This window comes from Lichenostomus cassidix, chromosome 2, assembly GCF_008360975.1.
Source record: "Lichenostomus cassidix isolate B80296 chromosome 2, HeHo_3.0, whole genome shotgun sequence".
In the NCBI taxonomy this organism is placed as follows: domain Eukaryota; kingdom Metazoa; phylum Chordata; class Aves; order Passeriformes; family Meliphagidae; genus Lichenostomus; species Lichenostomus cassidix.
This window is the reverse complement of record NC_139482.1, coordinates 80,742,814-80,758,554: the sequence shown is the minus strand read 5'-3', so window position 1 is coordinate 80,758,554 and position 15,741 is coordinate 80,742,814. Positions and strand designations below refer to the sequence as shown.

At 37.5% G+C, this 15,741-nt stretch overlaps 1 protein-coding gene across 3 annotated transcripts in view; it reads right to left on the bottom strand.

Annotated features, from left to right (window-relative positions):
• Nucleotides 1–15,741, bottom strand: part of SEMA5A (semaphorin 5A) — a 231,327-nt gene that overhangs the window by 128,369 nt on the left and 87,217 nt on the right. For all 3 annotated transcript variants that reach the window (XR_014850013.1, XM_085052160.1, XM_085052159.1), the window contains exons 5-7: nucleotides 15,035–15,097; nucleotides 9,166–9,264; nucleotides 7,790–8,003 (exon numbers count right to left, since the gene is read on the bottom strand). Coding sequence is in view for 2 of the 3 variants with exons in the window: in XM_085052160.1 (XP_084908286.1) it covers nucleotides 7,790–8,003; nucleotides 9,166–9,264; nucleotides 15,035–15,097 (376 nt within the window). In the remaining variant the exon portion in view is untranslated. The remainder of the gene's footprint in view (nucleotides 1–7,789; nucleotides 8,004–9,165; nucleotides 9,265–15,034; nucleotides 15,098–15,741) is intronic.

Here is a 15,741-nt window from a genome sequence, read left to right as displayed (position 1 = left end):
GTCATCACAGCTATATCCATCCTCAGGAGCTGAGCTGTAAAATGTTAAGTACTGTGTGAAACTGGTGGAAATGGTTTATTAACAGCTATTTTTCCTGTGTGTTTCACAATTACCTAGGATGCGTGCTAAAAATGCTAACCTGTCATAGAGTAGCTGGCTACCAATCTATTTTGACTATTTCCTTTGCAATGCCTTAGCTCTCCATGACTTCTTTTACATTCTTTTTCTTTTGCTAAATTGAAAATTTTATAGGTATGGAAGAGCAAAGACAGCAAAATACACTAAAACTGTGTCTCCCAGACATTTTTTTTCCAATCTTCTCTTATATTGCTGATAGATTTTATAATACAATTCAGCATAGTCATAAAAGTGGATGCACTCATTACTTTTTTACTGATGTATTCTAATAAAGTCTGAAATGCAATTATTTATTTTCTGAAAAATTATTTTCAAATATGGTATTACAAAATTCCTTGTTTTATTTCCTGTTGTTTATTTCAAATAAATCTCCTTCATTTTCAAGGTAAAGTGTTCTCACATGGCATAATAGTTGGCAATTTATTACATCATTTTGCTGATGCAAATTTGCCAGTGACAAACTTAGTCACAGAAGCCATTCTCTATGCTGACCTAATACTTATTCAAGCCCTTGAAGCTTGCACCTGGAGTTCAGTGGATTTTGTGTCACCTATATTCACTGGATAGACACCTTGCAAAGCTGTACATGCAGGGGCAGGGGGGCAAGGGTGAAAAATATGTAGGGATTACATTAATTCGCTCAAAACCTCTAGAAATTCAGACTATGGGGATCTTTCAAAAGATCCAGAAGTTTGGATGGTTACTTAAAATTGAATCCAGAATTCCACATACACAGGAATCTAGTGTTCTTTAAGGAGATTTTGCCAACCAGCAGTTATGAATTACGATGGCTTACCCATTTCTCTCCAAACATTTGCACTGCCATTTCATTTTTTTTCTCTGTTCTAGTTTTGCAGGGAGGGACACAATCAAATGACTTTCCCTGCAGACCCATGCATTTGGTTTGCATGGCCAAGCTTTGGCAACAGGTGGCTACAGGGGTGGCTTCTGTGAGAAGCTGCCAGAAGCTTCCCCCATGTCTGGCAGAGCCAATCCACAGCAGCTCCAAAAGATGGACATGCTGCTGGTCAAGGCTGGGCCAATTAAAAACGATGGCAATGCCTCTGTGATGACAGATTTAAGAAGGAAGAAAAGTTATTGCGCAGATGCAATTGTGGCCACAGAAGAGAGGAGTGAAAGAACATGAGAGAACTCGCCCTGCAGACACCAAGGTCAGTGCAGAACGAGAGGGAGGAGGTGCTCCAGATGCTGGAGCTGAGATTCCTCTGCAGCCCGTGGTGCAGACCATGGTGAAGCAGCTGTGCCCCTGCAGCCATGGAGATCCACAGGGATGTAGGGATCCACCCGCAGCCCGTGGAGGAGACCCATGCCAGTTTTGGGAGGACTGCTGCATGTGCAGTGAACTCACGCTGGAGAAGTTCATGGAGAACTGTTTCCATGGGAGGGACTCCATGGTGCGGCAGGGGAACTACTCTCCCTGAGCAGCAGGAGAAGCCATGCGTGATGACCTGACCATTCCCTGTCTCCCTGCACTGCTGGGGTAGAAGGTAGAGCTGGGAAGGAGAGAGGTGTGGGGAGAAGGCAGAGGGTTTTAAGGTTTTATTTTACTTGCCATTATCCTGCTCTGATTTTGTTAGCAATAAATTCAATTCATATCTCTAATTTGAGCCTGTTTACCCATGATGACATTTGGTGAGTGATCTCTCCCAGTCTTTTTCTCAACTCATGAACCCTTTGTTATATTTTCTCTCCCCCATTTATCTGTGGAGGGGAGTGCTAGAGAGGCCTTGTTGGTTAGTGCCTGAAACCTGTCCAGCATCAAGCTACTACAACCTGCTCCTCTTTTCCTTTTTCTTTTTTCCTTTTTTTTTAAATAACAAAAAGGAAACCAATTTCCTAATCATCCTCTTCCCCTTTAACCCTTACGACTTGGTATGTCTGCTGTGGAAATTCCATCTCTGCCTCCAATATTTCTGTCACAAGATCACACAGAATCACAGAATGAGTCAGGTTAGAAGGGACCAGAGTGGGTCATTTGGTCCAACCTCCCTGTCCAAGTGGGGTCATCCTAGAGCACATTGGACAAGATTATGCCCAGGCTGTTCTTTGTATATCTATAGTGAATGAAACTCCACAACCTTTCTGGGTAGTCTGTTCCAGCGCATAGTTACTCACACAGTAAAGACATTATTCTTCATATTCAGGTAACCTTTCATTCTCCTCCTTTTTTTGATAAATGCTGATTTTCATCTGTTCATGTTCCCTGAAACTTGACATTTTCCACCTTCCCCTGGCTTTGATGCATTTCAGTCCTGAATTCTTTCATTCTCTCTGGGTCACTGCATATCATAGTTTTGTGCATTAATGAGGCTACTGCTCCTGTTGTGCCTCTCCACAGTTGGTAAGAGATGATCTGCTTGTAGAAATGTCCTCCTTCCTCATTCAGTCTCTCTGATTGGCACCTGACATAAGCAGGCTAGACGAGACATAAAAGAAGAGTCTCTGTCCTCAATAGCATCCTAGAGTTTTTAATAAATGGAAGTTGGACCTTGCTGGTTTGCCTAGGGTAGATAAGAAGTAAAAACATCCCAACTTCATGGGTAGTGCTTCTTGTCTCTACCATTTCAAGCAGGTAAGGAAATGCTATGAGGGTGTTCCGTAATAACTTATTCTGGCACTGGAAAAAGGAAGTCAGAGGAGGCACCTCCATCTCACACCAACTTACTGCTCTCCTACCCTGTCACTACCATTGGGGAGAAGATGTACAAATTTGAAAGGAAAAACATAGTTTAACTGCTCAAATTTTTCTTCTGGTAGGTGTTCCAGTGAAGAAGCCTAAGGACAGGTTTCAAAACCAGCAGGTATTTTCTCTCCTATTTTAGGATACTGGCAAAAATGATGATACACACAAAAGAAAAGAACCAACATCATGGATGGCACAACCAAAGAAAAGAAATTATTTATCTTCTTGAAAATAAGCAACAACTGATAGAATATGCTTTGCATATTTTCAGTCAGGTCTCTTATCTGAAAGACTACATTGCACATTCAAGCACACACTGGTTTTGAGATACATGAAATATTACATAATAAAGAAAAGCTTGCACTAGGTAATTACAAGGGTTTTCATTAAAACCCAGAAAAACGAAAGGATAACACTGAATTATTATAGCCATTTCCATTAATCCTTAAAAGCAAAATTGAAAGAATTAATTTTTATTCTTAAATCATAAATTCTCTCTATACATCCTACTAGCATCAAAAGTTATAATAAAAGTCTGCTAACAAACAACAACAGGAATTGATTCAGAGCTGTATTAAACCCCACTAACAAAACCACCTTTGTAAGAATTTTACTATTACTTGTGAAGATTAAAAGTATCTGCTCTGGATTAATAAGCTTTTTATAAAGCAAAATGTTTTTTAAGAAAGTGGTCTCAGAAGAACTACATTAGTAAGAGTATCTAATAACGAAATGCTTAGGACAGCAAGAGGAAAAATGGTAATATTATGTCTACTAGCAAAGCAGAGCAATCCAAACACTCCTCTCTTCAGACAGAAAGGCTTCCGATTTGCAAGAGATTTCATTTTATTTCATTTGATTTAATTTTATTTTATTCTGCTTTGGGGCTACATCTGATATAGGATTACGTTTCAATCATCTATGGTCTACCCACTGATGAAATGTCATGACATTTAGAACACAGGTTTTTTTATTTAATGAGTTCCAATAGCATCTATCATTGCATGTCTAGGGTAAAGAATACAGCTGCAATCATTTCAAGATAGTTGGAGACCCATGCAATTGTAAGCAAAGGCATTTAGCAAATGATGAAACGTAATGTTTCTCCATGTGTAGTGTTGCTCCATGTGATGAAACAGAAATGGATTTCCTTTTCTTTTTTTAAATCTCCTTTGCCCTTTTATTGGCTGAGGGAAGCAAACAGACATTTTAGTAGGGCAAACTTTCACACTGAAACATCATATCAAACATTTAGTGATTTAAAGAGGTGTACTGAAAGGAGAAATACCTTTACTAACTGCAAATGTTGGACTACAGAAAAGGATTCTAAGTCTAAACAGTGAAGCCTTTCCTTGCCAATCTGGACACACTGCACCTGGGGACTACAAATATAACTATTACATTTAATTCTCTTTGCTTGCTCTCTAGAGCAAACTGTGATGAATTCTGCCCCTTCTGCACTTTGCAGATCAACTCTACAGCAAAGTCTAACTAGAAACATACTATAACTATATCAACTTCAGATATTATTTAAACATGTTACATTGAGAGCTTAAAGACACTGAAATAGAGAGCATGCCAGCTTAATGAAAGATCAATTTATTTGTTATCACCTAATAATGTCCGTAACAGGCTGCTAAGGCAGACTATTCTTTTTATTAAATACTACAAGGGAATTTAAAACATTCCAGCAACATTCTGCCCTTTACTGACCTGAGCAGTTGGCTGAAGCTCAAGGTCTTCCTTATTATAAGCTTTGGTCAGGAGAAGAAATCAGTGGAAGAGATGTCTGCTTTAGACACAATCCTCACTGTGTACTCTATCACCTCAAATTGTTTCCCTTAAGCACAGAAGCACTTGGACATGGATTCGGAGAGAAAAAGAAAGGAGAGCATGTACACTTTGGAGTAAAGAAGGAAAGGAGAGAACAGGACACCTTGCACAGTAAATTAATGGTGATCATATTCAGGGACATTCAAGAGCTGAATAGATTGCTACTGTAAATGTTAAAAGACACTAAATTCAGAAAGTACCACCAGATGCTTCTTTCCTCCACCAATGAAGAAGACGTGTTGTGGATACTCTAAAATTTTCCAAAATAGGGAAAACTTTAGGGAAGTGTGCAGATATCTGTAACTGGTAAACTGTCCTTTCTGCCAATAAAAACTTTTAAACCAGACAAAATTCAGGGGAGACAAATCCTGAAGCAGGCTGTCTAGTAGGTGAGCAAACAGTATATTCAGAGACCCTCGAAGATGGCTCCACAAAAACTAGCTCCAGTCAAAAACAGGATTTCTTTGTTGGCAGTGTTGCTGTGCTGTCCATCTACTTTTATAGACCTATGTTTGTTCAAAATCCTTGTGCTTCACATTAATTTTCTTTTTCCTCTTCAGTTATATTCTCTCAGCATATTCCTCTATCTAATTGTTACACATCTACTGAATAATTAATACTTTTAACCGAGCTATCCAACTCTTCATCTCCTCCCCAAGTAACTGAGTGTTGAGTGCATCAAGAAAAAATGCAGAAATCACAGTTCACTGATTTCTCCATAATCTGCTAATGGTAAGCAGCTGATCAGAATGATGCTCAGTAAATAGCTGCTAACTAATCTCCTCAGCTGATGTGGATTACTTCCAGGCCTATCAAGCCCCCAGTAGGGCCCAATAATAAATACATGAATCTTGCTGAGCCAGAACAATTGGAGAACTCAGGTAAAAAACATAAACGTATTTTCTTTGTGAAATCTGTGATTCCAGAAGCTGAAATATGGTAATATGGGATCTCACCCCAGCCACCTGACACAGCAGGTCCATACTCCCCTCCTACACAGCACCAAGAGCAGATTACCTAGGCATATAGGCATGTCCTAGTTGCCTGAGTGATAGGATTGAAGATCTCTGAATTTGCTGTACTAGCCATTAAAATCAACAATTGCATTGCAATAAAGCATAGAGCAAGATAATCAGCTGTGTTTGAAGAATACTGCCATCACCCCCAGAAATTATTTGAATTGGTACAACAAGATTTGCAGAGCAGAAAATCTACATGCAAAAAAACACGGTGCTTCTGAGGAAAACTTTGAATTGGAAACATTGACAGACACATGTTCATGAACAGAAACACCTCAAATGAGGCTGAATTACAGTAACAGTGAGCTACTGCTGCTGAACAGATATTGACTAGGGAGCTTCCATTCCAGTTGATGCCTTACTTTCCTTACAGGATTATTGATCTGTGTTACTTTCTCAGTGAAAGCAGCAAAACCTTCACTTCAGTCCAAGCACTGAGAAACTAATGTCTTTCTTGGTACTGAGTCATATAAGCATGCAAATCGACACAAAAGCAGATGAATTCCCAAGTCAAGTGGATGAATCCCTCACTCCTAGCTACCCCAGAAAATATTCCCCCTTCCTTTAGATAGTTACCTGGGCTGCTTTCAGTCTTTTATTGGACTCACTTAAATGGGTTCCAATTACAAAATTCATCTTGTTTTTCCTCCCCAAAGATAAAAGCTACAGTGTCCTGGTAACTTAAACAGTTTTGAGGAAGAAGAATGAGCTCTAACAGAGAATGTATAAGTACATCTGAAGCTTTTAATAGACAAAATGTGAATACAGCGAATATGATTAATTAGAGAAGTCTAGAAGGAATTTTACCGTGCCTTTGGCAGAAAAATATCCAGTTAAGCTGCAAATTCTGTGTGAAGACTTTTTCCCCTTTGACAAAAGCACACAGGTGTGGCACAGCAATTAGTTCCAATACCAAGCTGTGTGGACAAAGGGTGCCTGAACAGGAATATATATACAATGAGTTCATTTTCCCCCTCACTTCTTCTGCACTGCTGTAATTCTGTTATGTTCCATACAATTTAGGATTTTATTGTTGTTGTTGTTAATTAGTATTCTAAAATCATCTGACCTCTGGAGAAGGTCACAAATTTCTGCAAGCTACCTCTGATGAGTACTTGAACCTCATTGTTCAAGTAAAATATACCAATCATATAAGCACAATTCAGCATTCACATTATATGAGAACTGAAATATTCAAAATAAAGTCTGTTACTTTCAGCTAACCAAATGTTCTGAAGCTAGAAGGATTTCTATTTGTATTTAATTTCAAATATGAGAATAATCCCATCATAACATAAAATGTGCTGTAGGAATAGCGACTGTTGTGTCACGTAGCACGTATTATGATTATTTTTTTCTTCTTCTGGAACAGGCATGGACAAATTATAATATACTTAATTTCACACTTCATGCTTAATAATAATCTTCATTTCAGAAGAATATGATTTGATTTTTTTTTTTTTTTGGTAATGAACAAAATGGAAACTCCATCCGTCATATCTCAGGAATACCAATCTGTTTACAGCTTCTCCCAGCTGTAAATCCTCATCAGGTGATCAACATCCACGACAAAAAATTGACTGCTAAACATAATTTTATGATATGTTTCATAGACTATTCCCTATCCTTTGGCTATAGTAAGTGTCAAAAATATCAGTCTGCCACCTACGCAGCTTGAAAGCTGAACTTTTTCTGCTTGTCAAGGCTGGGAGCTGCACGGAAAGCCAGGAGAAGTCAGTCCATTCTAAACTGCTTATTTTCTGCCTCAGGTTTTTGAGGGACTCAGAAAAGAATGCTCAGTGCAAGCTACTGCTCAAAGCTGACTCAGCTTTGCAATGTAAGAGCCCCATAAGTGCAGCTCATCCTTCTGCCTGCAAACATGACATATATTTAAGGGCACATCTCCAAACTTCAGCTGTATTAAATTCTAGAACACTTACACTAGTAAATTAATATATTAAAAAAGCAAAATAATTTAAAATTTAAATAAACAATACTCAAAAACCATTCAAACTCTCACAATGGAATTTCAATACCATGAATATTGTGAACACGAGTTAAAAAAAGATGAGTCTCACTGTCCAGCAGCACTCACCATTCAGCCACTTGGAGTTGTACTGGGCAGTTCGGAGAGGAGGAAGGGCCCCCAGACTTCGATATATAGCAGGATCCCTTCCTGGAAAATCCATGGCTGTGGCAGCATATAATTCTCCACTGGAAGTGAGAAGAGCAGTGGAGTTGTGCTGGGGACTGTAGGGACAACGAGCCATGCCACTGATTTGGTCATGTATCTCTGTCAAGTTGCTTAACTATAAAAGAATTAGAAAAAGGGATTAAAATGACCTGAAAATTATCATTTCAGCCAAGCTGCATCAGTCTGAGCAAAATCTCATGACAACCACCAGTTACCGCCTTTGGTATTGTACAATAGTGATGAGCTGACCTTTACACCAATCTGAAATTGTCTCATATAGAAAATCTTATTGTAATGTTTCCAGATCTCACTTCTGCCACTGTGATATGTAGAACCTGCATGTCAATCATTATCCACCATACCTAAATGTTTTCTATTAGAAGGGGTTCAAAAATTAGTTGTCTCTGCAAAGATTGTTATTATGAAAAATAAAACCAAACCTGATTGCCAGAATTAACTAAGGCATTCACTATATCAAACAACTAGACAACAGTGAAAAAAATCTATTTTTTGTTTTGTTGGTGTGTTTTAAAAAAGAATCTCACATGAAAAATGAGATTAACAAAAGGAGCTTTCCAACTCAGCAGAACCATCTCTGATTTAGTAGCCCAAATACTTTCAGCCATAAACCAAAGCATGATGTTAATATGCTATTTGAAAATCAAGGTACAATGGGTTTAAATATAATAAATCTGTCAAGGAGATTTTTAGTAACACAGCTATTCTTCGTAATAAAATGTTTCTCCCCTCTGAAACAAATAGGCAGCCTAGTCCAAACAGTCACATTTTCATTTTTATTATGACTATTACTGATGCTACAATTAGGGTTTCTTTTGAAAACAGAACGACAGATCTTCTCAATCAAGAGTTCTCATTCTCACCAATCAGAAATCACCAATACAGGTACTCTCATTTCTCCAGAACTACACATACACACAGTATGCAGCTACACAACCACATTTTATAACTAAACCAGTTGATGCTAATCAAATCTGAGTGTGGAAGAAGTCTTATAAAGACCCAAGGTTTATAAAAATTGGCATGTAGGAGGAACTGATCTGCTCATAGCTGTGCGTTTCCCACAGCCGAGGAAAAGGCTGCAAAAAGAGATTGGTTGGCTCTCCTGTTTGGCCTGCCACCAGTTAAATCAGCCTTTTACACATCAGCTCCCCCACCAATACACAGATAGCCAGTTCTCAGCCACAGCATGCTCTGCCTTTTAATCTGCTGCCTCAGAACAGGACATCAGCTTGTGGGGCACAACACCCAACTCGTACCGTGCGATTGGTGCAGATTGGAGTGAACGCGTTGGTTCCGCAGGTGAAGAGATGGTTGCCTCCAACAAGAAGCACTCGAATGTAGTTCTGGCATTCCTCCTGCCATGTAGAAAAGAAAGAAGATATTCAGTGATACTGAAAAGTACTGAGAAGACCAATAACACTTTGCTTTCCATGGCTAATTATCCACACAGAAAAAATTTAGGTGAACAAGGCTAAAGCATACCTGAGTTAGCAATCCCAATATGCACAGATTTCTTATTCACACACATGCATCCATCAACCTTTCTGTAAAGTTCTGAATAGAATAACAATAAACCTCTCTAGTACTGAAGATTTCCTATCAGGATATATTTCAAAGACTTAGCTAAATTCTGAGCTCATAGTTCAAATAGATGATCTGATAGATGCTGTCTTAAATAATGCACTACTGTCTCAAGACATCAGATGTTGATTTAAAGACAGATTAGAACAGGTTGTCAGTAACACGAATATACTGAAACTGGTAAAAATAAAATTCTTGAGATGTTTAGATGCAAATTTGTTACCATTAATTTCATAATTTAACCTATTTGTTTTATTAGAAGCATCTACTTTCCTGTTAATTCAAAGTTTCTCCAAAAAATTCATTACCACAATACAAAGATGCTCACCCTGAGGAGTAATTTAACACATCTTTTACCCTATTAGGATGGGTGAAGGCTTTATGACGTTCATATCTCTCATTTCAACAGCTAGAAATCAATAAAAATTTCTACTGTTTATTCAGACAGAAAGCTTTCTCCGGCAATATTAAAAATCTCCCCAGAACTGTATGAGGAAAAATTCAAACACTTTTGTTGAAAAAATCAATGTCCATATCTAATAAAATGATCAACCATACGTTTGGATAAAATAAAGTTTCCTGGAAACTTTTGAATGCTCTCTAGCATTCACCACAAGATAGTCTCATAAAAAGCCTGAGCAAAACCTTGCAAAAATATAGCTATGCAATTCTAGCAGATATTAAGTGAAATCATGTAAGTAAATCCATACAATAGTAATAGCACAGAAGTCCCATTATCTGGCCTATGGTTATATTAAATGGATTGCTTGTTTATCTTGAAAATAGACTCGCATCCTGGAAGACAACAAATATAATCCTGAATAAATTGAACAGGAACAAAACAGACTGCAAAAGAAGATGGGGAAAATACTTTACAGGTCTCTGAGAAAACTCTCAGAATTTATCTTCTATACCTTTCCTCATAAAAGTAAAGTTAAAAATAAAAAAATCCTGTAAAATCTCAGATAAAAAAACCTACTTCTTTGAAAAAATACGTCTCAAACCCACATTTGCCTTAGTTTTTCTCACGAAAATCTAGCTTTTAAATGCTTCTCTTTGAGCCTTTAAGGGTAAGGGATAAACATCTCAGAAGACCTGATTCCTATTGGGTAAAAAATACAAGTTTTTATATTGAACTTTATTAAATTTTCACCTTAATATCATTTAAACCAAAAGGAAGCTAATACACAACCATAAAACAGAGCTGGGCAGTGCAACAAGCCATTTTAAAATAATTATTTCACATCTTGGTAGTTTTGGCAGTTACCTTGCTCAGGCTGCTTTAACACCATCACCAAAAAAAACCCCCAAACTAGAAGGCAAGTCTTTTAGGTTTTGGTTTTTGTTTTTATTGTGGGAAGGTGCTCAAGGAGGTTCACAGAACGTAAGAGGGTAATTTGTTCTTTGGTCTGTTTCCATTCTGCCCTTTGTAGCAAGGCATGGAATGTAAGTGTAGGAAAAATAAGTGGGTTCTGACATTACAACCCATCCAACCTCTCCTCTTCATATGCCAGAGCTCCCTGAAATAGTGTCATTTCCAAATTACTCGCACGCTAATCACCCACTCATTTTGTTCAGAAATAATGCTATTTTCTTAAACTCTGACATTCTTGGGAATCACAAGATTCTTTCTTTAATGTTCCCAAGTCTGGTGCCAACTTGACAGCAATCCATAGTGCAACAGGGCAAATAAGATATCTCATATCAAATTTTTGTTGGGCACACAGTGCAAAAAATGAAAACTGAATTAATAACTTTTTTTTAATTGGCTGTTTTCTTAATTTGAAAAAATACGCACATTAATACTACAGAAAATTTTTTAAAAAAATTAGTTATTAATAAAACTATCACCACCCAAAAACATACTGAAAAAGGACTTTGCTACTTAGTCACTTGAATTGTTCAGAGATACTTTTCTATCTCTGAAGTCAAGCTTGGCTGTACTGATTCACTTCTGGCACACAAAAATGAGATGTGTGCTTTAGAAGTGGCAAAGGACTTCAAAACCAAAGGGTTTTTTAGGTCAGGGGGTGGTGTTAAGTTTGGTAGCCATCTTTTATGTAGTCTTATTCCCCAGTTCGTCTTGACTTCTATGTCATATATTTTCCTATTTGCTTATAAAAATATATCTGAAATAAAGAAATACATTTAGGAAGTACTTTCTACTTCTGTATCAGCATATCTGAAACAAAATATGACTATTAGAGACAATTCAGCAGCCAAGCAGACTAGGTTGTTACTTAAGTTTAAGACCACCTTGACAGTTCAAGGTCAATCTGGCCGCAGTATAGTTATATTCTTGCAGCAATATTTCCTGTATAGGTTAACATTTTAAATACACTTGCATTTAATTTTTAAATACTTTTATTGAAGGTTTGGATACTAACACACCCAGCCATTAGAAACTTAAATAAGCAAGGGATGTGACTTAATTTCAATTAGCATAATTATTTTTAACCTCCCTTTGGTTTATTGTACTCTTACCAAGTGCATTTAAATTTTTGCTTTTTATCATTCCTAACCACAAGTGTCAGCATGAATGGAAAAATTTATTCCCTTAATCATGTGCGGTGTTTTAGACTTCTAAATGCTAATGCATGCTGGCCACAAGGACATAATTTTGTGTGGCTCACTCCTGGAGCCACTAGCTATTTTAGGCAACAGCTAAATTGGTGGATAAATGTCTGAAGTCTGAGTAACAAACAGTGGCCTTCAAAAGTCAAGTGCGCATTACACTGTCAAATGTGACAGATGTCCCTATATATTTTCCCCTTCAGCTTTTTTCCCTCATTGGCTTCTAAAGCATAAACCTCAGAACAACTGATAACAGCTACAGGCAAAAATTCCTTGCAGTTTCTTTCTCAAGAACAAAAAAAGAATTGTGTTTCACTGACCATTATCTCAAAACTACTTGAGTTGCTTCAGGGTTAAAAGACACCTTCTGGCTTCAGGGCATTCAGTCCATCAGTAAAGTGGCTTTCAGTTTTGCCACCTGAACTCATTGCCCTCATGCTGCTCTGCGGTCAGCAGAGCTTCAAGAGAAACCACGATCTGAATGAATAACCTACCCACAGCCATCCCTGCAATCCTCATCTCTCCTTTGCCAGTCTGGGCTGGCCTTACACATTTTGTCTCCAGTCTTTCCTGTCTCTTCCCATGGAAGTTGATATGCCTTCCCATGGAATTTGAATTCACCTGAGAAATGTTACAGAAATGCAGCCCCCAGCAACTCTGCAATTTGGCCTGGATCTATTTATACAACAGACAAGCAAGGAGTTTTTCCAATAACATTATCCAGAATTGCGTTTGCGAGGAGTTTTCCTATGAAGAGGGACCATTCTCTGTAGCACTGGAGTGGATTCATCCTGGTTTGATAATTCCCAGTTTTCCCATGGGATGACTATTGTGGTTCGACTAGGAAGAGAACCATGTTGCAAATGAGCTGCTTTCCTCATCTGCATGCATCTCCTTCTACAGAGAGTATAGTGACCTTGCTTTAGTCTTGGAAATAAGGCAATAAAAGACAAACAGTGTTTGGCTATCCTTTCTCTGGTTATAAATTTACCCTTTGATTTTAACTTTGACCACATCAGTGAAAACAAAAGAGGCATGAAAAGTTCAAAAAGACAGTTGTTGTTCCAGCTGGGTAGGTTTCCTCAGTCAGTATCTCTGCATTCTCCAGCAAATCTCACATGAAGCTTTCAGGCCACAAAGTCTGCACACCAAAAAAACGCCAAACGGTACCAAGAAGAAGAGAAGTATTTACTCCGAGGATTACTTTTGAATGTAATGAAGTATCAGGATTATACTCTTCTAGACTGTGAATGAGGAACATGGCTATAGGTACAAATGCAATCTTTAGCCAAATAATACTAAGAAACAGTCCTAGAGGTCATTATTTTAATAGCATATATACTATTTTACACTGACAGCCTAACTTCCAATCACTATCTTCTTCAAGAGGGTGTGATGAGCATAAATGAAACTCTGCATGAATAAAAAACTACACCAAGGTCCCTTCTTAAATGTGTATCACCACTGTTGAGTACTTGTCCCAGCAAAATTATTTAATAGCAACAGATGCTTTACATTGTTGAATCAAATGTGTGGTAACAGTGTTGTCAACACAACATTCAAAAGTGCACTACTATAGCCTCGAATTTACAATTACTTCCATCCATCATGTTAGATCACAGTCACTGCACTATGACTTTCAGACAAGTTGAATGTTATTCTCACAGCTTTAAACTTGGAAAATCACTATAAAACAAAGTTATATATGTTTAGTTCTACATTGCATTCCTACCGGAATAGTTTCTACTGCATGTGCCCCTTGATCAATGAAGTCTGTCATATTCTATTGACCCCTGAGCATATTCCTTTACTTCCAGGTATTGTCGTCTGAAAACTAAGGATAAAGGCTTGAGGGATATATTACATGTTGAAGTATAAATTTTCTAGGGAGAAATAACAACTTAGAAAATTAAACATTTGCTTAAAATATGAGATTCCAAAAGCTCTTTCTTTTCTATACCTCATGGTATAATATGGCTCTGCTGAATGAAGTGAGGCCATTCTTCCTCTTTAATCTCAAATGTACAATCATATACTGCAATTTTATTTTCCAGCACTTAGTAAAAAAGGAGATGGAAATAAACTGTTTAATGGGAGAACTTAAAAAATCAGTGATTAGATACCTATGCAGAAGAGATTCCTCCTCTACTAGATGTCAGAGCTTTCAGAATATGTTTTTGAAGCTTGGAGTTCTTTGAGTTTTGCACAACAATAATGTATGCAACATGTTCTGCTGAAAAAAATCAAGTGTGCTCTTTTGCACTTACACTCTTGGTTAGTTTTCCCTTTATGTTTTAACTGAATTAACTTTAATCATTAAACAGTATAGTAATTAAAAATATAGACTGCATGCAATTCTAACTGCTTTTAAATTAATTAGATAACTAGCTTCAGGTTGGGACAGCCGCAGGTTCCATTTTAGCATTACATTTACCTGTATTGAATAAAAGAAATTGCAGTTGACCAGATAAAGAACTGGTTTTAAATAAAAAAAATGTATCATGTTCAACGCGTAAGAAGTTAGTAAATTTAATATTATTTTCTTCATAGCACCAGTAGATAGGAAATAAGAAAGTTAATAAAATTGCATCTTAAGCACAGGGACATAAATTGTGAATTTTAGAAAGTAATTACACACTTATTCAGGATTTACAGCACAGAAAATGAAGTGAGAGTACAGTTCACTACATATGACATGCCATGTTTAACCTGTGGAGTCAAAACAGTAAACTGTTGGAAGCTAAATTTCATGGTAATTTCAGACAACAGTCACATGACTGTATCTCTCATCCCGTGCTCCCTATATTCTTCTTTATTCCTTTGCTTACACGTCAGTGTCAGACTTCTTTCCTACATCTCTGTTCAGAAAGGGAGACAGTAAAACTGCACAAGGTAGAGATTTATACACTGAATTACATCTGCTATTAACATAAAATTTTTATTAAAGCAGAACAGCTGTCTCTTGCTTACCTTTGATTTGCCTTTACTGTAACAGGCTCTTTTAGTAGCTTCATCGCATTGCCACTCCACTGCCTGCAACCAAAAGGAATTTGTTAGAGATGCAGGGAACACAGAAATATAAGCCTTGGAACTATCTAAGCCCATGTTTGTGTTGTGTGTTTCAGACACAGTGATGATTAACTGTGGATGATCCTTTCCATAAATGCCTCTTAAGAGTTTTCTCCTTAGAAACGTAGCTTTGCTGTTGAAAGTTTTTAATTATTTTAATCCAAAAGGAGGCTGGCCAACATCATGATCTACAGTACTGATCATCAAAGCGGAAATAACCAGTTACATTTGATACTCTTTAGCCACTTTTTTTGGGGGGGGAGCTTTACTAAGGTAAGAAGATAGAAGAACACACAGAAAGGCTGAACCTCTTTCTCCAGCAGAGTTGAGCTTCATCACCACAGTGGCTTATGTCAGCTCTGCTGAAAAACCTTGTGCTGTGGGAAAGTGTGCCCTGTTGCACTTTTTGAAGTATTTATCTCAGCATCAAATGGAGATTTTAGTATCTAAAGGTGTGACTGCAGCACTAATCAGAAGCACTAAAACATCCATTCAGAGAAAGAAGCAATGGGCAGGGACATAAAAGACAACAGTGAAACAGTGCACTGCAAAGCAGATGCAATTTATCCTCATTTTTTGAGCTGTCTCACTGCTTCAACAGATTTATG